This window comes from Pecten maximus, chromosome 13 (genome assembly GCF_902652985.1).
Source record: "Pecten maximus chromosome 13, xPecMax1.1, whole genome shotgun sequence".
Taxonomy (NCBI): Eukaryota; Metazoa; Mollusca; class Bivalvia; order Pectinida; family Pectinidae; genus Pecten; species Pecten maximus.
In genome coordinates, this window is record NC_047027.1 from 310223 (window position 1) to 335691 (window position 25469).

The following is a 25469-nucleotide window of genomic DNA, read 5'->3' on the forward strand; positions in this document are numbered from 1 at the left end:
CGTTCCCAAAGAAATATGTTTTAAAGTCAGAATAAGTCGCTATAAAGACTAGCTCTCAATACTGGGCACGGTAGTGTTACAATAAAGTACATGTTGACTGACATTTTTATGTGTGTTTAACTGGCGTCACGGTTGACAGCACACGTGTGTGAGAGAGAAGGTACACATATACACAGGCCATTACACACCACAGCTGGAACTCTCGTACTTTATGGTACCATATACACTCAGTCTTTCGGAACTCCATGGACCATATTCATTTACAATATACATAAAAATACAATCGGGTGTCGCAATACCCTTCACACTTGACTGGGCATTCATGGTGTCTCTCTAGTGTAAACAGAGGGCCATCGAGTGGCCATATTGGAAAGAAAAATAGGAAATAGCTGAACCTTAAAACATAAATCTGGACTGGCGGATAGTGGTCACTGTCCACACCACGCACTGTGTCCTGGTCCGGGAGTCCTGCCTGTGGAATCATAAACCATGGATATTTGATACTGACAACAGTCCGGGGCCTGACTGATCCCCCGTGATAACCAGTGTGATTTTGTGTATAATTCTGTTATAATGGATTATCTTACTTGTGTAAAGCGGTAGCATTATGACCAGTCGTGGTAAGTAAACACTGTGTTTATTACGAATTAAGTTTATAAACAATGTGGTATTGTTTATCTACCGTGGAAACATCTACAACCAAACACGTACGACCTGTATCAGGGGCCTATTGTCAGTATTACTTACCTGTTAATTACATACACCAGGTAAAACAGTATATAGATCTGTACCAGTCGTATACCGCTACTGGCAACAATTTATAGTGCATTCCTGAGGTTTTTACCTGAAATTAAAACTGAAATTTCTCGTGTACGTAGTGTCGATTGTCCTGGAGACAGAGAGCACGAGCTTGTGCCTTAAGGTAAACCATTCAGTATAAACAAAACAACTACAGAGTTGGTGTATGGTGGTAGGTATTCTTCAATGTAGCTCCCCATGAGTTTGATTAAATAGCTGTGTGCGTCTGTTTTAGTGGGCATCTAACGTAAGTTGTGTCGGGTATTTTACACGTGACACCACCCCTCAGTGACACCATCCCTCAGTGACCCCCCCCCCCCCCCCCCCCCCCCCCCCCCCCCCCCCCCCCCCCCCCCCCAGTGACACCATCCCTCAGTGACACCATCCCCCAGTGACACCATCCCTCAGTGACACCATCCCCCAGTGACACCACCCCCCAGTGACACCATCCCCCAGTGACACCATCCCTCAGTGACACCATCCCCCAGTGACACCATCCCCCAGTGACACCATCCCTCAGTGACACCATCCCTCAGTGACACCATCCCCCAGTGACACCATCCCCCAGTGACACCATCCCCCAGTGACATCATCCCTCAGTGACATCATCCCCCAGTGACACCATCCCCCAGTGACACCATCCCTCAGTGACACCATCCCCCAGTGACACCACCCCTCAGTGACACCAACCCTCAGTGACACCATCCCCCAGTGACACCATCCCCCAGTGACATCATCCCCCAGTCACACCAACCATCAGTGACACCATCCCCCAGTGACACCACCCCTCAGTGACACCAACCCTCAGTGACACCATCCCTCAGTGACACCATCCCTCAGTGACACCACCCCTCAGTGACACCATCCCTCAGTGACACCATCCCTCAGTGACACCATCCCTCAGTGAAACCATTCCTCAGTGACACCATCCTCCAGTGACACCATCCCTCAGTGACACCACCCCTCATTGACACCATTCCTCAGTGACACCATCCCCCAGTGACACCATCCCTCAGTGACACCACCCCTCCATCACACCATCTCTCAGTGACATCATCCCTCAGTGACATCATCCCTCAGTGACACCATCCCTCAGTGACACCACCCCTCAGTGACACCATCCCCCAGGGACACCATCCCTCAGTCACATTTTCCCTCAGTGACACCATCCCTCAGTGACACCACCCCTCAGTGACATCACCCCTCAGTGACACCACCCCTCAGTGACACCACCCCCAGTGACACCATCCCTCATTGACACCATCCCTCAGTGACACCATCCCTCATTGACACCATCCCTCAGTGACACCAACCCTGTGACACCACCCCTCAGTGACACCATCCCTCAGTGACATCACCCCTCAGTGACACCATCCCCCAGTGACACCACCCCTCAGTGACACCATCTCTCAGTGACACCATCCCCCAGTGACACATACCCCAGTGACACCACTCCTCATTGACACCATCCCCCAGTGACACCACCCCCAGTGACACCACCCCTCAGTGACACCATCCCTCTGTTACACCACCCCTCAGTGACATCATCCCTCAGTGACACCACCCCTCAGTGACATCACCCCTCAGTGACACCACCCCTCAGTGACACCACCCCCAGTGACACCATCCCTCATTGACACCATCCCTCAGTGACACCATCCCTCATTGACACCATCCCTCAGTGACACCAACCCTGTGACACCACCCCTCAGTGACACCATCCCTCAGTGACATCACCCCTCAGTGACACCATCCCCAGTGACACCACCCCTCAGTGACACCATCTCTCAGTGACACCATCCCCCAGTGACACCTACCCCAGTGACACCACCCCTCATTGACACCATCCCCCAGTGACACCACCCCCAGTGACACCACCCCTCAGTGACACCATCCCTCTGTTACACTACCCCTCAGTGACATCATCCCTCAGTGACACCATCCCCTAGTGACACCATCGCTCAGTGACACCATCCCCCAGTGACACCATCCCTCAGTGACACCATCCCTCATTGACACCATCCCCCAGTGACACCATCCCCCAGTGACACCATCCCTCAGTGACACCATCCCTCAGTGACACCACCCCTCAGTGACACCACCCCTCATTGACACCATCCCTCTGTGACACCACCCCTCAGTGACACCATCCCCCAGTGACACCATCCCTCAGTGACACCATCCCTCAGTCACACCACCCCTCAGTCACACCACCCCTCTGTCACATCAGCCTCAGTTGACCCATCCCTCTGTGACACCACCCCTCAGTGACACCATCCCTCAGTGACACCATCCCTCAGTGACACCACCCCTCAGTGACACCATCCCTCAGTGACACCATCCCTCAGTGACACCACCCTCAGTGACACCATCCCCCATGACATCATCCTCAGTGACACCATCCCCCACATTTGGACACCACCCTCAGTGACATCAAACCCCCCAGTGACAACCCATCCCTCCGTGACACCATCCCCCCAGTGTGAACACATCCCCCAGTGACACCCCTCATACACCACCTCAGTGACACCATCCCTCATGACACCAGGCCATCCCCATGCCCACCTCGTGAACCATCCCTTGACACCACCTCATGACACCACCCTGTGACACCACACCTCTTTGACACTCCACCCTCGGACAACCACCCCAGTGACACCACCCCCAGTGACACCATCCCTCAGTGACACCATCCCTCAGTCACACCACCCCTCAGTCACACCACCCCTCTGTGACATCACCCCTCAGTGACACCATCCCTCTGTGACACCACCCCCCAGTGACACCATCCCCAGTGACACCATCCCTCAGTGACATCCCCCTCAGTGACACCATCCCTCTGTGACACCATCCCTCTGTGACATCACCCCTCAGTGACACCATCCCCCAGTGACACCACCCCCCAGTGACACCATCCCCCAGTGACACCATCCCTCTGTGACATCACCCCAGTGACACCATCCCCCAGTGACACCACCCCCCAGTGACACCAATCCCCAGTGACCACCATCCCTCTGTGACCATCACCCCCTCAGTGACACCACCCCCCAGTGACACCATCCCTCAGTGACACCACCCCTCAGTGACACCATCCCCCCAGTCACACCACCCCTCCGTAATGTACGGTGGCTGATTCGTGCCATTTCGTTATTTCGTCTTTTCGCCCCGAAACGACAAGTCATACGCGAAAAGACGAAATTAATGCACGCTAATTAGCGACCTTAATTCTCGTCTTTTCGGGTTTAAAAATTTCGTCTTTTTGCCCCGAAAACACGAAATTTAACAACCTTAATTCTCGTCTTTTCGCCCCGAAAACACGAAATTTAACAAACCTTAATTCTCGTCTTTTCGCCCCGATGTATATATGTCTGTCTATACCTACCACAGATATACAATGTATATATATGTATAGTGTCTACCTGACAGGTCTATACCTACCACAGATATACAATGTATATATATGTATAGTGTCTACCTGACAGGTCTATACCTACCACAGATATACAATGTATATATATGTATAGTGTCTACCTGACAGGTCTATACCTACCACAGATATACAATGTATATATATGTATAGTGTCTACCTGACAGGTCTATACCTACCACAGATATACAATGTATATATATGTATAGTGTCTACCTGACAGGTCTATACCTACCACAGATATACAATGTATATATATGTATAGTGTCTACCTGACACGTCTATACCTACCACAGATATACAATGTATATATATGTATAGTGTCTACCTGACAGGTCTATACCTACCACAGATATACAATGTATATATATGTATAGTGTCTACCTGACAGGTCTATACCTACCACAGATATACAATGTATATATATGTATAGTGTCTACCTGACAGGTCTATACCTACCACAGATATACAATGTATATATGTCTGTCTATACCTACCACAGATATACAATGTATATATATGTATAGTGTCTACCTGACACGTCTATACCTACCACAGATATACAATGTATATATATGTATAGTGTCTACCTGACACGTCTATACCTACCACAGATATACAATGTATATATATGTATAGTGTCTACCTGACAGGTCTATACCTACCACAGATATACAATGTATATATATGTATAGTGTCTACCTGACACGTCTATACCTACCACAGATATACAATGTATATATATGTATAGTGTCTACCTGACACGTCTATACCTACCACAGATATACAATGTATATATATGTATAGTGTCTACCTGACAGGTCTATACCTACCACAGATATACAATGTATATATATGTATAGTGTCTACCTGACAGGTCTATACCAGAGACATATATACAGATCTATATATGTCTGTCTATACCTACCACGGATGTACGTAATGTATATAACCATATGTTCCTGTACCGCTGTCACACTACCACCCCGGGCTAACGTAGAACAATGTCGGACAGCTTTACCTGGTCAGTAATGGTCATCTGTAAGGGTCAGTAATGGCCATCTGTAAGGGTCAGTGATCAGTCATCTAAGGTCACAGACTTGGTAGTTGAAATCAAATGTTTCAGGGGCCAAACAATAAAACTCATCTTAATTCCACAATTAACATTCTCCAGTGCCATCAACCTGTGTCGTAGAGAGCGGAGGTACAACTACCCGTTAACGTACTGAGCGTGTTGTACAATCCCCACAAATATGATAGAAATAATAAATATAACATCTTAATCATGACGTGGTTTCCCGATAGGTGTGAATAGATAACTACTAAAATATGTAAGTTCGAGGTAATTAATGTTACACAAACCTTTCTGTGTATTGTCACAGTCTCGCCCGAGTTACACTCCCGCCCGATTTACAGTCTCGTCCGAGTTATACTCTCACCCGAGTTACACTCTCACCCGAGTTACACTCTCACCCGAGTTATACTCCCGTCCGAGTTACACACTCACCCGAGTTACACTCTCACCCGAGTTACACTCTCACCCGAGTTACACTCTCACCCGAGTTACAGTTTCACCCGAGTTACAGTCTCACCCGAGTTAAGTCTCGCCCGAGTTACACTCTCACCCGAGTTACAGTCTCGTCCGAGTTACACTCTCACCCGAGTTACAGTCTCGCCCGAGTTACACTCTCACCCGAGTTACAGTCTCGTCCGAGTTACACTCTCACCCGAGTTACACTCTGACCCGAGTTACACTCTCACCCGAGTTACAGTCTCGCCCGAGTTACACTCCCGCCCGATTTACAGTCTCGTCCGAGTTATACTCTCACCCGAGTTACACTCTCACCCGAGTTACACTCTCACCCGAGTTATACTCCCGTCCGAGTTACACACTCACCCGAGTTACACTCTCACCCGAGTTACACTCTCACCCGAGTTACACTCTCACCCGAGTTACACTCTCGCCCGAGTTACAGTCTCGCCCGAGTTACACTCTCACCCGAGTTACAGTCTCACCCCAGTTACACTCTCACCCGAGTTACACTCTCACCCGAGTTACAGTCTCGCCCGAGTTACACTCTCACCCGAGTTACAGTCTCGCCCGAGTTAAGTCTCGCCCGAGTTAAGTCTCGCCCGAGTTACACTCTCACCCGAGTGACAGTCTCGCCTGAGTTACACTCTCACCCGAGTTACACTCTCGCCCGAGTTACAGTCTCGCCCGAGTTAAGTCTCGCCCGAGTTACACTCTCACCCGAGTTACAGTCTCGTCCGAGTTACACTCTCACCCGAGTTACACTCTCACCCGAGTTACACTCTCGTCCGAGTTACACTCTCACCCGAGTTACACTCTCACCCGAGTGACAGTCTCGCCCGAGTTACACTCTCACCCGAGTTACACTCTCACCCGAGTTACACTCTCACCCGAGTTACACTCTCACCCGAGTTACACTCTCACCCGAGTTACAGTCTCGCCCGAGTTACACTCTCACCCGAGTTACAGTCTCGCCCGAGTTAAGTCTCGCCCGAGTTACACTCTCACCCGAGTTACAGTCTCGTCCGAGTTACACTCTCACCCGAGTTACACTCTCACCCGAGTTACACTCTCGTCCGAGTTACACTCTCACCCGAGTTACACTCTCACCCGAGTGACAGTCTCGCCCGAGTTACACACTCACCCGAGTTACACTCTCGTCCGAGTTACACTCTCACCCGAGTTACAGTCTCGCCCGAGTTACACTCTCACCCGAGTTACAGTCTCGCCCGAGTTACACTCTCACCCGAGTTACAGTCTCGCCCGAGTTACACTCTCACCCGAGTTACACTCTCGCCCGAGTTACACTCTCACCTGAGTTACACTCTCACCTGAGTAACACTCTCTTAAATTTTCAAATTTGTATCCATGACAACCAGATTTGTGGATTTTATAATTAACTGGTTCATTGTTGTGTATTGTTGTGACGGGTTTTTTTTTTGGGGGGGGGGGGGGGGGGGGGCACCTCAATGGTACACCATTCTAGTACGTTATATAACAAACCAATAAGATACTGTCGTACACAATGTAACCTGTTTACACCATTCTAGGGAATATGAAACTCCCTCGCCTCCCTATAATTTAACAACGAAAAAACTTAACATCTTTTAGATTTTTTATTTATTCTCCTTTTTTATTTGTTTACTTTATATCTACACACAAATCGTGTCTAAAACAAAACAATTGAACAATGGCATCCGGGTATTTTGTGAGTCACGATCACAAGTTTATAAATTACACAATGACTACACTCGGTGTCGGTGTGTGACCGAGTTACGGCTCCTAACCCCGGGATGACGTCACGTAATGGCGTCTACCGTAGATCTGGAAAACATGACAGATTTGTTTTGTAATTTGTATTTTCGGGGGTTTGTAGTAGATTGTATATCAAATGCTAACACTCCCTGTTAATAATAAATAACTTGATAATATAATAATAATCACATAACCCTGACTGTCGGTGTCCCTTAGACACCCGTCCTCATATAACCCTGACTGTTGGTGTCCCTTAGACACCCGTCCTCATATAACCCTGACTGTTGGTGTCCCTTAGATACCCGTCCTCATATAACCCTGACTGTTGGTGTCCTATAGACACCCGTCCTCATATAACCCTGACTGTTGGCGTCCCTTAGACACCCGTCCTCATATAACCCTGACTGTAGGTGTCCCTTAGATACCCGTCCTCATATAACCCTGACTGTTGGTGTCCCTTAGACACCCGTCCTCATATGACCCTGACTGTTGGTGTCCCTTAGATACCCGTCCTCATATAACCCGGACTGATGGTGTCCCTTAGACACCCGTCCTCATATAACCCTGACTGTTGGTGTCCCTTAGACGCCCGTCCTCATATAACCCTGACTGTTGGTGTCCTATAGACACCCGTCCTCATATGACCCTGACTGTTGGTGTCCCTTAGACACCCGTCCTCATATAACCCTGACTGTTGGTGTCCCTTAGACACCCGTCCTCATATGACCCTGACTGTTGGTGTCCCTTAGACACCCGTCCTCATATAACCCTGACTGTAGGTGTCCCTTAGATACCCGTCCTCATATAACCCTGACTGTTGGTGTCCCTTAGACGCCCGTCCTCATATAACCCTGACTGTTGGTGTCCTATAGACACCCGTCCTCATATGACCCTGACTGTTGGTGTCCCTTAGACGCCCGTCCTCATATAACCCTGACTGTTGGTGTCCTATAGACACCCGTCCTCATATAACCCTGACTGTTGGTGTCCCTTAGACACCCGTCCTCATATAACCCTGACTGTTGGCGTCCCTTAGACACCCGTCCTCATATAACCCTGACTGTAGGTGTCCCTTAGATACCCGTCCTCATATAACCCTGACTGTTGGTGTCCCTTAGACACCCGTCCTCATATGACCCTGACTGTTGGTGTCCCTTAGACACCCGTCCTCATATGACCCTGACTGTTGGTGTCCCTTAGACACCCGTCCTCATATAACCCTGACTGTTGGTGTCCCTTAGACACCCGTCCTCATATGACCCTGACTGTTGGTGTCCCTTAGACACCCGTCCTCATATGACCCTGACTGTTGGTGTCCCCTAGACACCCATCCTCATATGACCCTGACTGTTGGTGTCCCTTAGACGCCCGTCCTCATATAACCCTGACTGTTGGTGTCCCTTAGACGCCCGTCCTCATATAACCCTGACTGTTGGTGTCCCTTAGACACCCGTCCTCATATAACCCTGACTGTCCCTATAGACACCCGTCCACACATCACCCTGACTGTTGGTGTCCCTCAGACACCAGTCCTCATATGACCCTGACTGTTGGTGTCCTATAGACACCCGTCCTCATATAACCCTGACTGTTGGTGTCCCTTAGACACCCGTCCTCATATAACCCTGACTGTCGGTGTCCCTTAGACACCCGTCCTCATATAACCCTGGCTGTTGGTGTCCCTTAGACACCAGTCCTCATATAACCCTGACTGTTGGTGTCCCTTAGACACCCGTCCTCATATAACCCTGGCTGTTGGTGTCCCTTAGATACCCGTCCTCATATAACCCGGACTGATGGTGTCTCTTAGACACCCGTCCTCATATAACCCTGACTGTTGGTGTCCTATAGACACCCGTCCTCATATAACCCTGACTGTTGGTGTCCCTTAGACACCCGTCCTCATATAACCCTGACTGTCCCTATAGACACCCGTCCACACATCACCCTGACTGTTGGTGTCCCTCAGACACCAGTCCTCATATAACCCGGACTGATGGTGTCTCTTAGACACCCGTCCTCATATAACCCTGACTGTTGGTGTCCTATAGACACCCGTCCTCATATAACCCTGACTGTTGGTGTCCCTTAGACACCCGTCCTCATATAACCCTGACTGTCCCTATAGACACCCGTCCACACATCACCCTGACTGTTGGTGTCCCTCAGACACCAGTCCTCATATGACCCTGACTGTTGGTGTCCTATAGACACCCGTCCTCATATAACCCTGACTGTTGGTGTCCCTTAGACACCTGTCCTCATATAACCCTGACTGTTGGTGTCCCTTAGACACCCGTCCTCATATAACCCTGACTGTTGGTGTCCCTTAGATACCCGTCCTCATATAACCCTGACTGTTGGTGTCCCTTAGATACCCGTCCTCATATAACCCTGACTGTTGGTGTCCCTTAGACACTCGTCCTCATATAACCCTGACTGTAGGTGTCCCTTAGATACCCGTCCTCATATAACCCTGACTGTTGGTGTCCCTTAGACACCCGTCCTCATATAACCCTGACTGTAGGTGTCCCTTAGATACCCGTCCTCATATAACCCTGACTGTTGGTGTCCCTTAGACACCCGTCCCCATATAACCCTGACTGTCCTATAGACACCCGTCCTCATATAACCCTGACTGTTGGTGTCCTATAGACACCCGTCCTCATATAACCCTGTCTGTTGGTGTCCTATAGACACCCGTCCTCATATAACCCTGACTGTTGGTGTCCCTTAGACACCCGTCCTCATATAACCCTGACTGTTGGTGTCCTATAGACACCCGTCCTCATATAACCCTGACTGTCGGTGTCCCTTAGACACCCGTCCTCATATAACCCTGACTGTTGGTGTCCTATAGACACCCGTCCTCATATAACCCTGACTGTTGGTGTCCCCTAGACACCCGTCCTCATATAACCCTGACTGTTGGTGTCCTATAGATACCCGTCCTCATATAACCCTGACTGTTGGTGTCCCTTAGACACCCGTCCTCATATAACCCTGACTATTAGTGTCCTATAGACACCCGTCCTCATATAACCCTGACTGTTGGTGTCCCTTAGACACCCGTCCTCATATAACCCTGACTGTTGGTGTCCCTTAGACACCCGTCCTCATATAACCCTGACTGTCCTATAGACACCCGTCCTCATATAACCCTAACTGTTGGTGTCCTGTAAACCCGTCCTCATATAACCCTGACTGTTGGTGTCCCTTAGACACCCGTCCTCATATAACCCTGACTGTTGGTGTCCTATAGACACCCGTCCTTATATAACCCTGACTATTGGTGTCCCTTAGACACCCGTCCTCATATAACCCTGACTGTTGGTGTCCTATAGACACCCGTCCTCATATAACCCTGACTGTTGGTGTCCTATAGACACCCGTCCTCATATAACCCTGACTGTTGGTGTCCTATAGATACCCGTCCTCATATAACCCTGACTGTTGGTGTCCCTTAGACACCCGTCCTCATATAACCCTGACTGTTGGTGTCCCTTAGACACCCGTCCTCATATAACCCTGACTGTTGGTGTCCTATAGACACCCGTCCTCATATAACCCTGACTGTTGGTGTCCCTTAGACACCCGTCCTCATATAACCCTGACTGTTGGTGTCCCTTAGATACCCGTCCTCATATAACACTGACTGTTGGTGTCCCTTAGACACCCGTCCTCATATAACCCTGACTGTTGGTGTCCTATAGACGCCCGTCCTAACGTGACACTGGTTATATCCTTTTCTAAAAGTAGGTTAATCTCCTGTGCATCAAATCCTATAGAAACTCTGCATTGAGATCAAGTTATTATGTACATAACCAGGTAAACAGTGCGGCCTTTTTTGTCTGGTCTATTTATAGTATCAGTATAGAACCAACAGTACGTAATGAACCCGTGACGTTCCGCTCGATCTACTCTGACGACAGGTACCCGCTGTCGGCCTGATTATACTTAATGGACGGCCATGTTGGACTGGTAACACTGTGATTCTGTCGGTGTATGTACCCAACAATAGAATTGAACGAGTTTACATGAACGTTTACTTCCTATACACTATTAAGGTAAAGGCCAGAGACATTCCGACAAACCTATTCACCCGAAAAAAGTCATATAGACCCACACCTCAGATAATACTTGCGCTATAAACTAAAATCGTATGAATTCACTACTAAATAAATTAATATGCAGGTATTAGCTATGACGTCACCACCGAGGTAAACACGGGGGGCAGTCTACTATCTACTCCGGGTACATTATTACTAATTAAGGATGCTGGCGCGTTCGTTAAGGTCCTTCATAGCAATACTCAATTCAATTCAATTGAAGTTATTTCCAAATGCTACATAGCATATAGGATTCCAAGATACATATTTATATAACAATTCATGCATACAAAATGGCGGAGAACATGGCCGAATTCATTCTGACTATTACTGAACCACACAAAAATTATAAAATACAGGTGACATGTCTCGTGCTACAATTTCTACTACATTACCATTATATGTCCAAGCTTCATTATCTTTTAACCGACCGCCATTTCTAAAGACTACGATTTTACCCAACAGAAGATTATATTGTGTTGACAAAATCAGACCTCCCATACGGTATGGGTTAGTTAAGGGGCATCTAAACAGCAAATCCTGTCAAAACATTGATATTTTACAAGCCTATAAATTCCTACTATGGTGCAGTTTGACCGAAGTAACTTGTTTAACTGTTAGTATGTATCATGGCTAACCAGGAGTCTTGCTGTTGACATGTCATTTGCTAAGCTGTTTGTAGATTTCAACAAAACATTTCCAAATGCATATTTCAGGGGGACATAATTAACTCATTTGTGTCGCATATATTGCACACAATAGCCAGGTCGATTTGCTCACAAGAGTCTAAAGATCAAAATAGGAGCATTGGTTTGACCAGATTTGATTTTATAATATGAACATTGTATTAACACTTTTTATTTTGACCTTGAAATGCAAATGGCGGTTATGAATGATATCGCTCAAATATGGCATATAAGGAGGTATTTTAAACATCAAAAATACTCTTATTAGACACTATAAAGAACTCTAGACATGGCAAGAAGACTGTTTCAGAAAAAAAGTGTTCAACCATTGAGTTTGGGGTGAAATATGCATATTTCTGAAAAAAGGTCCCAAACTCACCAGTTTAACAATTTTACTTAAAATGTTCCTTCGTACGATGATCAGATGTCTAAAAAGTATGATATAGGATTTTTTATCAAGTGAAATGCCTCCTTTATGCGATAGGTAAAGTATTCGTTCATGTTTTGTACTGATGACGTTTGTGAGCTCCTTGTCATGGGTAAAGTATTCGTTCATGTTGTGTACCGATGACGTTTGTGAGCTCCTTGTCATAGGTAATCTTTCAATTGCGAATTTTCCTAAAACTTCAAATGGCTTTAGGAACACTTAACTTTGAATCCATTTCCCTCTCACATCAGGACTAACTTGACACTCCTGACACTTGTATCGTCCTTCACCCTCGTGACACATCTCCTGACACTTGTATAGTCCTTCACCCTCGTGACACATCTCCCGACACTTGTATCGTCCTTCACCCTCGTGACACATCTCCCGACACTTGTATCGTCCTTCACCCTCGTGACACATCCCCCGACACTTGTATCGTCCTTCACCCTCGTGACACATCTCCCGACACTTGTATCGTCCTTCACCCTCGTGACACATCCCCCGACACTTGTATGGTCCTTCACCCTCGTGACACATCTCCCGACACTTGTGTGGTCCTTCACCCTACTGACACATCCCCCGACACTTGTATGGTCCTTCACCCTCGTGACACATCCCCCGACACTTGTATGGTCCTTCACCCTCGTGACACATCTCCCGACACTTGTGTGGTCCTTCACCCTACTGACACATCCCCCGACACTTGTATGGTCCTTCACCCTCGTGACACATCTCCCGACACTTGTGTGGTCCTTCACCCTACTGACACATCCCCCGACACTTGTGTGGTCCTTCACCCTACTGACACATCCCCCGACACTTGTGTGGTCCTTCACCCTACTGACACATCCCCCGACAATTGTATCGTCCTTCACCCTCGTGACACATCTCCCGACACTTGTATGGTCCTTCACCCTCGTGACACATCCCCCGACACTTGTATGGTCCTTCACCCTCGTGACACATCCCCCGACACTTGTATCGTCCTTCACCCTCGTGACACATCCCCCGACACTTGTATCGTCCTTCACCCTCGTGACACATCTCCCGACACTTGTATGGTCATTCACCCTACTGACACATCTCCCGACACTTGTATCGTCCTTCACCCTCGTGACACATCTCCCGACACTTGTATGGTCCTTCACCCTCGTGACACATCTCCCGACACTTGTATCGTCCTTCACACTAGTGACACATCTCCCGACACTTGTATGGTCCTTCACCCTCGTGACACATCCCCCGACACTTGTATCGTCCTTCACCCTCGTGACACATCTCCCGACACTTGTATCGTCCTTCACACTAGTGACACATCTCCCGACACTTGTATCGTCCTTCACACTAGTGACACATCCCCCGACACTTGTATCGTCCTTCACCCTCGTGACACATCTCCCGACACTTGTATGGTCCTTCACCCTCGTGACACATCTCCCGACACTTGTATCGTCCTTCACACTAGTGACACATCTCGCGGCTTTCTTAAAGAGAAAATGAGGGCAAACACCTTACACCGTTTTAGGTATAGCAGATTCGGTGTTCTGAAAGTTCAGATCAAGTTTTGGCTCCTTTTTGTAAAAGTCCGAGCCATAGCGTTCAAAGTTTGATATCCGAACGATGTCGTTTTTGCTCTTTGTTTAATTTCAATTAAACTACATTCTGTATCATTGCTTCAACTAAACTAAACATATACCACGTCAAACCTCCTCAGTAAACCAAACATATACCACGTCACACCTCGTCAGTAAACCAAACATACCACGTCAAACCTCGTCAGTAAACCAAACATATACCACGTCACACCTCGTCAGTAAACCAAACATGTACCACGTCAAACCTCGTCAGTAAACCAAACATATACCACGTCACACCTCGTCAGTAAACCCAACATATACCACGTCAAACCTCGTCAGTAAACCAAACATGTACCACGTCAAACCTCGTCAGTAAACCAAACATATACCACATCAAACCTCGTCAGTAAACCAAACATATACCACGTCACACCTCGTCAGTAAACCAAACATGTACCACGTCAAACCTCGTCAGTAAACCAAACATGTACCACGTCACACCTCGTCAGTAAACCAACATATACCACGTCAAACCTCGTCAGTAAACCAACATATACCACGTCAAACCTCGTCAGTAAACCAAACATATACCACGTCAAACCTCGTCAGTAAACCAAACATGTACCACGTCAAACCTCGTCAGTAAACCAAACATATACCACGTCAAACCTCGTCAGTAAACCAAACATGTACCACGTCACACCTCGTCAGTAAACCATCATATACCACGTCAAACCTCGTCAGTAAACCAAACATATACCACGTCACACCTCGTCAGTAAACCAAACATGTACCACGTCAAACCTCGTCAGTAAACCAAACATATACCACGTCAAACCTCGTCAGTAAACCAAACATATACCACGTCACACCTCGTCAGTAAACTAAACATATACCACGTCAAACCTCGTCAGTAAACCAAACATGTACCACGTCAAACCTCGTCAGTAAACCAAACATATACCACGTCAAACCTCGTCAGTAAACCAAACATATACCACGTCAAACCTCGTCAGTAAACCAAACATATACCACGTCACACCTCGTCAGTAAACCAAACATATACCACGTCAAACCTCGTCAGTAAACCAAACATATACCACGTCAAACCTCGTCAGTAAACCAAATATATACCACGTCACACCTCGTCAGTAAACTAAACATATACCACGTCAAACCTCGTCAGTAAACCAAACATATACCACGTCAAACCTCGTCAGTAAACCAAACATATACCACGTCAAACCTCGTCAGTAAACCAAACATATACCACGTCAAACCTCGTCAGTAAACCAAACATATACCACGTCAAACCTCGTCAGTAAACTAAACATATCCCACGTCAAACCTCGTCAGTAAACCAAACATATACCACGTCAAACCTCGTCAGTAAACCAACATATACCACGTCAAACCTCGTCAGTAAACCAAACATGTACCACGTCAAACCTCGTCAGTAAACCAAACATATACCACGTCAAACCTCGTCAGTAAACCAACATATACCACGTCAAACCTCGTCAGTAAACCAAACATGTACCACGTCAAACCTCGTCAGTAACCAAACATGTACCACGTCAAACCTCGTCAGTAAACCAAACATATACCACGTCAAACCTCGTCAGTAAACCAAACATATACCACGTCAAACCTCGTCAGTAAACCAAACATATACCACGTCAAACCTCGTCAGTAAACTAAACATATACCACGTCAAACCTCGTCAGTAAACCAAACATATACCACGTCAAACCTCGTCAGTAAACCAAACATCTACCACGTCAAACCTCGTCAGTAAACTAAACATATACCACGTCACACCTCGTCAGTAAACCAAACATGTACCACGTCAAACCTCGTCAGTAAACCAAACATGTACCACGTCAAACCTCGTCAGTAAACTAAACATATACCACGTCAAACCTCGTCAGTAAACTAAACATATACCACGTCAAACCTCGTCAGTAAACTAAACATATACCACGTCACACCTCGTCAGTAAACCAAACATGTACCACGTCAAACCTCGTCAGTAAACCAAACATGTACCACGTCACACCTCGTCAGTAAACTAAACATATACCACGTCAAACCTCGTCAGTAAACTAAACATATACCACGTCAAACCTCGTCAGTAAACCAAACATGTACCACGTCAAACCTCGTCAGTAAACTAAACATATACCACGTCAACCTCGTCAGTAAACCAAACATATACCACGTCAACCTCGTCAGTAAACCAAACATATACCACGTCAACCTCGTCAGTAAACACAAATGTACACGTCAAACCTCGTCAGTAAACCAAACATGTACCACGTCAAACCTCGTCAGTAAACCAAACATATACCACGTCAAACCTCGTCAGTAAACCAAACTATATACCACGTCAAACCTCGTCAGTAAACTAAACATATACCACGTCAAACCTCGTCAGTAAACCAAACATATACCACGTCAAACCTCGTCAGTAAACCAAACATGTACCACGTCAAACCTCGTCAGTAAACCAAACATATACCACGTCAAACCTCGTCAGTAAACCAAACATATACCACGTCAAACCTCGTCAGTAAACCAAACATATACCACGTCAAACCTCGTCAGTAAACCAAACATATACCACGTCAAACCTCGTCAGTAAACCAAACATATACCACGTCCAAACCTCGTCAGTAAACCAAACATATACCACGTCAACCTCGTCAGTAAACCAACATATACCACGTCAAACCTCGTCAGTAAACCAAACATGTACCACGTCAAACCTCGTCAGTAAACCAAACATATACCACGTCAAACCTCGTCAGTAAACCAAACATGTACCACGTCAACCCTCGTCAGTAAACTAAACATATACCACGTCAAACCTCGTCAGTAAACCAAACATGTACCACGTCCACACCTCGTCAGTAAACCAACATATACCACGTCAAACCTCGTCAGTAAACCAAACATAGTACCACGTCACACCTCGTCAGTAAACCAAACATATACCACGTCAAACCCTCGTCAGTAAACCAAACATATACCACGTCAAACCTCGTCAGTAAACCAACATATACCACGTCAAACCTCGTCAGTAAACCAAACATAGTACCACGTCAAACCTCGTCAGTAAAACCAAACATATACCACGTCAAACCTCGTCAGGTAAACCAAACATATACCACGTCAAACCTCGTCAGTAAACCAAACATGTACCACGTCAAACCTCGTCAGTAAACCAAACATGTACCACGTCAAACCTCGTCAGTAAACCAAACATATACCACGTCAAACCTCGTCAGTAAACCAAACATATACCACGTCAAACCTCGTCAGGTAAACCAAACATAGTACCACGGTCAAACCTCGTCAGTAAACCAAACTATACCACGTCAAACCTCGTCAGTAAACCAAACATATACCACGTCAAACCTCGTCAGTAAACCAAACATATACCCACGTCAAACCTCGTCAGTAAACCAAAAACTGTACCACGTCAAAACCTCGTCAGTAAACCAAACATATACCACGTCAAACCTCGTCAGTAAACCAAACATGTACCACGTCAAACCTCGTCAGTAAACCAAACATATACCACGTCAAACCTCGTCAGTAAACCAAACATATACCACGTCACACCTCGTCAGTAAACTAAACATATACCACGTCAAACCTCGTCAGTAAACCAAACATGTACCACGTCACACCTCGTCAGTAAACTAAACATATACCACGTCAAACCTCGTCAGTAAACCAAACATATACCACGTCAAACCTCGTCAGTAAACCAAACATATACCACGTCAAACCTCGTCAGTAAACCAAACATGTACCACGTCACACCTCGTCAGTAAACCAACATATACCACGTCAAACCTCGTCAGTAAACCAAACATATACCACGTCACACCTCGTCAGTAAACCAAACATGTACCACGTCAAACCTCGTCAGTAAACCAAACATATACCACGTCAAACCTCGTCAGTAAACCAAACATATACCACGTCAAACCTCGTCAGTAAACCAAACATGTACCACGTCACACCTCGTCAGTAAACTAAACATATACCACGTCAAACCTCGTCAGTAAACCAAACATATACCACGTCAAACCTCGTCAGTAAACCAAACATGTACCACGTCAAACCTCGTCAGTAAACCAAACATGTACCACGTCAAACCTCGTCAGTAAACCAAACATATACCACGTCAAACCTCGTCAGTAAACCAAACATATACCACGTCAAACCTCGTCAGTAAACCAAACATATACCACGTCAAACCTCGTCAGTAAACTAAACATATACCACGTCAAACCTCGTCAGTAAACCAAACATATACCACGTCAAACCTCGTCAGTAAACCAAACATATACCACGTCAAACCTCGTCAGTAAACCAAACATGTACCACGTCAAACCTCGTCAGTAAACCAAACATATACCACGTCAAACCTCGTCAGTAAACCAAACATGTACCACGTCAAACCTCGTCAGTAAACCAAACATATACCACGTCAAACCTCGTCAGTAAACCAAACATGTACCACGTCAAACCTCGTCAGTAAACCAACATATACCACGTCAAACCTCGTCAGTAAACCAAACATGTACCACGTCAAACCTCGTCAGTAAACCAAACATATACCACGTCAAACCTCGTCAGTAAACCAAACATATACCACGTCAAACCTCGTCAGTAAACCAAAAATGTACCACGTCAAACTAGTCAGTAAACCAACATATACCACGTCAAACCTCGTCAGTAAACCAAACATGTACCACGTCAAACCTCGTCAGTAAACCAACATATACCACGTCAAACCTCGTCAGTAAACCAAACATGTACCACGTCAAACTCGTCAGTAAACCACGCCTATTCTCTACCATAGATTTTCATTTCGTTTTTACAGTTGTTGTCATTGGACTAGCCATCGTGTTGGTATGCGCACGACGTCGGGCCGGTGGTTCGCCCGGACTAGATGGAGATGACAGGCCGAGTCTGAGGGTGTCAGATCCGGACGAGGGCGTGTACGTAACCAGTAATGGATCTAACATCACCATCACGTGTACGGGGGTGAACTTCGCCAAGGACTATCAAGTAAGTGGACATCAGGGAAAGTAAACTTTTACAGGATAGGGTCAAACATTGTAATATTACCTTATACGGGGTAGGGTCAAACATTGAAATAATACCTTATATGGGGTAGGGTCAGACATTGAAATATTACCTTATATGGGGTAGGGTCAAACATTGAAATAATACCTTATACGGGGTAGGGTCAAACATTGAAATAATACCTTATACGGGGTAGGGTCAAACATTGAAATATTACCTTATATGGGGTAGGGTCAAACATTGAAATATTACCTTATACGGGGTAGGGTCAATCATTGTAATATTACCTTATACGGGGGAGGGTCAAACATTGAAATATTACCTTATACGGGGGAGGGTCAATCATTGAAATATTACCTTATATGGGGTAGGGTCAATCATTGAAATATTACCTTATACGGGGTAGGGTCAAACATTGAAATATTACCTTATACGGGGGAGGGTCAAACATTGAAATATTACCTTATACGGGGTAGGGTCAATCATTGTAATATTACCTTATACGGGGTAGGGTCAAACATTGAAATATTACCTTATACGGGGTAGGGTCAATCATTGAAATATTACCTTATACGGGGTAGGGTCAAACATTGAAATATAACCTTATACGGGGTAGGGTCAATCATTGAAATATTACCTTATACGGGGGAGGGTCAGACATTGTAATATTACCTTATACGGGGTAGGGTCAATCATTGAAATATTACGTTATACGGGGTAGGGTCAATCATTGAAATATTACCTTATATGGGGTAGGGTCAATCATTGAAATATTACGTTATACGGGGTAGGGTCAAACATTGAAATATTACGTTATACGGGGTAGGGTCAAACATTGTAATATTACCTTATACGGGGTAGGGTCAATCATTGAAATATTACCTTATACGGGGTAGGGTCAAACATTGTAATATTACCTTATACGGGGTAGGGTCAAACATTGAAATATTACCTTATACGGGGTAGGGTCAATCATTGTAATATTACCTTATACGGGGTAGAGTCAATCATTGTAATATTACCTTATACGGGGTAGGGTCAATCATTGAAATATTACCTTATACGGGGTAGGGTCAAACATTGTAATATTACCTTATACGGGGTAGGGTCAAACATTGAAATATTACCTTATACGGGGTAGGGTCAATCATTGTAATATTACCTTATACGGGGTAGAGTCAATCATTGTAATATTACCTTATACGGGGTAGGGTCAAACATTGAAATGATACCTTATACGGGGTAGGGTCAATCATTGAAATATTACCTTATATGGGGTAGGGTCAAACATTGAAATATTACGTTATACGGGGTAGGGTGAAACATTGAAATATTACCCGATACGGGGTAGGGTCAAACATTGAAATATTACGTTATACGGGGTAGGGTCAAACATTGTAATATTACCTTATACGGGGGAGGGTCAAACATTGAAATATTACCTTATACGGGGTAGGGTCAAACATTGAAATATTACCTGATACGGGGTAGGGTCAAACATTGAAATATTACCTTATACGGGGGAGGGTCAAACATTGAAATATTACCTTATATGGGGTAGGGTCAAACATTGAAATAATACCTTATACGGGGTAGGGTCAAACATTGAAATATTACCTTATACGGGGTAGGGTCAATCATTGAAATATTACGTTATACGGGGTAGGGTCAAACATTGAAATATTACCTGATACGGGGTAGGGTCAAACATTGAAATATTACCTTATACGGGGGAGGGTCAAACATTGAAATATTACCTTATATGGGGTAGGGTCAAACATTGAAATATTACCTTATACGGGGTAAGGTCAAACATTGAAATATTACCTTATATGGGGTAGGGTCAAACATTGAAATAATACCTTATACGGGGTAGGGTCAAACATTGAAATATTACCTGATACGTGGTAGGGTCAAACATTGAAATATTACCTTATACGGGGGAGGGTCAAACATTGAAATATTACCTTATATGGGGTAGGGTCAAACATTGAAATATTACCTTATACGGGGTAGGGTCAAACATTGTAATATTACCTTATATGGGGTAGGGTCAATCATTGAAATGTTACCTGTACAGATTGACTGGGACGTAGTATTGTTGACCTGGTCTGACCCCGTGTTTTGTGAATGAATGGCCTGTTTCCTTGTTGTAGATACATATGTATATTAAAGATTCTCTCCGTTGTTAGGTTTATTGGTCCATACGGAAGCGAATCCCGCCCAAGACCATCACCAGCGCCGCCGAGAAGACCCCATCAGAGCCGGCTAAGTACCAGGTGTCCCGATCTTACTCTAACGAGGAGGACAAGTTTCAGCTGAATGTGACATCGATCACCCAACAGGACAAGGGTCTCTATATCTGTTCTACCTACTACAGTGGCCGGTCGATAGAGGGCGCTGTCGAGGTCCGGGTGGAGGGTGAGAATTACGTCACAATCACGTGTTACAAATTGATCATCACTTGTTGGAATCAGTAACGGTTTTGTTACCGCCTACATGACCCTAGAAACCGATATATTGTCATAAACATAAGTAACAATATCACCAAGTCCAGTGTTGGTAATCTTCGGAAGGGTACAGGCTTTTTACAGTGGAGATCTACCGAACAGTTGTTCAATCAAATACTTACTCGTATTCAAACAGGGTGCCATGAATGCTTCTGATTTCAATATTTTTTGTTATTTTGTCTTTTTGTTTCTGCTTTTCTAAACGACGTAATATTGTAATGGTAATCAGCAGGGATTTATAACGAAAAAATAAAAAGAATGAATAGATTTGTAATATTAATTTTGTTATTTTCTAATAACGTAATGAGAGCGTTCGCCCCTGTGAGGAAGGCTTCGGGTTCTGTCCCCTGGCCGAGACATACCAGAGTCTTTAAAAATGGTATTTGGTACTCCTGCTTAACGCTCAGCAGTTTTTGGAGTGGGACGACAGGTTCGCTCGTTGTCAGTATTATGTGACCGGGTGGGGTGTGCTGCTGGGTGTCTTCGGCAGTATGATTCAGAGAGGTAGCACTATAAAGTCGGCATCAGTTCTGCACTATGACAAGGAGACAACACAAACTGACATCACGAATTGATTTCTCACGCAGGGGAGGTCACTCTTAATAACCTTATCTACCTTAAACAATACCAAATTAAAAACTAAACCCATTATTACGTCATGACTTTGTAATTACAGATGTTCCGTTTTTACACGTATTCGCTAACAATATATCAGCGTCTATCGGCGGGATGGCCGGACTTTCCTGTGAGGCCTCTGCCGTACCACCGATACAAGACATCATCTGGCAAAGGAATGGCGAGACCATCAACAACGGAACGGACGAAAGGTAAGTCGCTTCTCCTGGTCAAGGTCAGTCATCGCTCCAGGTAAAGGTCAGTCACAACCCCTGGTAAAGGTCAGTCACCACTCCAGGTAAAGGTCAGTCATCACTCCAGGTAAAGGTCAGTCATCACTCCAGGTAAAGGTCAGTCATCACTCCAGGTAAAGGTCAGTCACCACTCCAGGTAAAGGTCAGTCACCACTCCTGATCAAGGTCAGTCACCACTCCAGGTAAAGATCAGTCACCACTCCAGGTAAAGGTCAGTCACCACTCCAGGTAAAGGTCAGTCACCACTCCAGGTAAAGGTCAGTCATCACTCCTGATAAACGTCAGTCACCACTCCAGGTAAAGGTCAGTCACCACTCCAGGTAAAGGTCTGTCACCACTCCTGGTAAAGGTCAGTCATTACTCCAGGTAAAGGTCAGTCACTACTCCAGGTAAAGGTCAGTCATCACTCCAGGTAAAGGTCAGTCACCACTCCTGATAAAGGTCAGTCACTACTCCCGGTAAAGGTCAGTCATCACTCCAGGTAAAGGTCAGTCACAACTCCTGATAAAGGTCAGTCACCACTCCAGGTAAAGGTCAGTCACCACTCCAGGTAAAGGTCAGTCACCACTCCAGTTAAAGGTCAGTCACCACTCCTGATCAAGGTCAGTCACCACTCCAGGTAAAGGTCAGTCACCACTCGAGATAAAGGTCAGTCACCACTCCTGATAAAGGTCAGTCACCACTCCAGGTAAAGGTCAGTCACCACTCCAGGTAAAGGTCTGTCACCACTCCTGGTAAAGGTCAGTCATTACTCCAGGTAAAGGTCAGTCATCACTCCAGGTAAAGGTCAGTCACTACTCCAGGTAAAGGTCAGTCATCACTCCAGGTAAAGGTCAGTCATCACTCCAGGTAAAGGTCAGTCACCACTCCTGATAAACGTCAGTCACCACTCTTGATAAAGGTCAGTCACCACTCCAGGTAAAGGTCAGTCATCACTCCAGGTAAAGGTCAGTCACCACTCCTGATAAACGTCAGTCACCACTCCTGATAAAGGTCAGTCACCACTCCAGGTAAAGGTCAGTCACCACTCCAGGTAAAAGTCAGTCACCATTCCAGGTAAAGGTCTGTCATCACTCCAGGTAAAGGTCAGTCACCAGTCCAGGTAAAGTTCAGTCACCACTCCTGGTAAAGGTCAGTCACCACTCCAGGTAAAGGTCAGTCACCACTCCAGGTAAAGGTCAGTCACCACTCCAGGTAAAGGTCAGTCACCACTCCTGATCAAGGTCAGTCACCACTCCAGGTAAAGGTCAGTCACCACTCCAGATAAAGGTCAGTCACCACTCCAGGTAAAGGTCTGTCACCACTCCTGGTAAAGGTCAGTCATTACTCCAGGTAAAGGTCAGTCACTACTCCAGGTAAAGGTCAGTCATCACTCCAGGTAAAGGTCAGTCACCACTCCTGATAAAGGTCAGTCACTACTCCCGGTAAAGGTCAGTCATCACTCCAGGTAAAGGTCAGTCACAACTCCTGATAAAGGTCAGTCACCACTCCAGGTAAAGGTCAGTCACCACTCCAGGTAAAGGTCAGTCACCACTCCAGTTAAAGGTCAGTCACCACTCCTGATCAAGGTCAGTCACCACTCCAGGTAAAGGTCAGTCACCACTCGAGATAAAGGTCAGTCACCACTCCTGATCAAGGTCAGTCACCACTCCAGGTAAAGGTCAGTCACCACTCCAGGTAAAGGTCTGTCACCACTCCTGATAAAGGTCAGTCACCACTCCAGGTAAAGGTCAGTCATCACTCCAGGTAAAGGTCAGTCATCACTCCTGATAAAGGTCAGTCATCACTCGTGTTACAGGTGAACATCAAATTAGGCTTCTGACACCAAAGAGGAAGAATCCTGAGGGTAGATTCACTGAAGACTACTTTGTAAATCACTACACCTCTATGGTCTAGGATAAGAATGATTTGTAATACATTACAATACTGTAACATTGTGACATACGACATTGGAGGTTTGTTACATTACAATACTGTAACATTGTGACATACGACATTGGAGGTTTGTTACATTACAATACTGTAACATTGTGACATACGACATTGGAGGTTTGTTACATTACAATACTGTAACATTGTGACATACGACATTGGAGGTTTGTTACATTACAATACTGTAACATTGTGACATACGACATTGGAGGTTTGTTACATTACAATACTGTAACATTGTGACGTACGACATTGGAGGTTTGTTACATTACAATACTGTAACATTGTGACATACGACATTGGAGGTTTGTTACATTATAATACTGTAACATTGTGACGTACGACATTGGAGGTTTGTTACATTACAATACTGTAACATTGTGACGTACGACATTGGAGGTTTGTTACATTACAATACTGTAACATTGTGACATACGACATTGGAGGTTTGTTACATTATAATACTGATAACATTGTGACATACGACATTGGAGGTTTGTTACATTATAATACTGATAACATTGTGACATACGACATTGGAGGTTTGTTACATTATAATACTGATAACATTGTGACATATGACATTGGAGGTTTGTTACATTATAATACTGATAACATTGTGACATACGACATTGGAGGTTTGTTACATTATAATACTGATAACATTGTGACATACGACATTGGAGGTTTGTTACATTACAATACTGTAACATTGTGACATACGACATTGGAGGTTTGTTAC

At 45.5% G+C, this 25469-nt stretch overlaps 1 protein-coding gene across 2 annotated transcripts in view; it reads left to right on the forward strand.

Annotated features, from left to right (window-relative positions):
• The first annotated feature begins 274 nt into the window (after window positions 1-274).
• Window positions 275-25469, forward strand: part of LOC117340339 (vascular endothelial growth factor receptor 1-like) — a 56386-nt gene continuing 31191 nt past the window's right edge. Inside the window, exons 1-4 of one of the 2 annotated variants that reach the window (XR_004535440.1) lie at window positions 275-620; window positions 19211-19398; window positions 21609-21837; window positions 22603-22753. Coding sequence is in view for 1 of the 2 variants with exons in the window: in XM_033902101.1 (XP_033757992.1) it covers window positions 608-620; window positions 19211-19398; window positions 21609-21837; window positions 22603-22753 (581 nt within the window). In the remaining variant the exon portion in view is untranslated. The remainder of the gene's footprint in view (window positions 621-19210; window positions 19399-21608; window positions 21838-22602; window positions 22754-25469) is intronic. The other variant, XM_033902101.1, reaches the window with a different exon arrangement.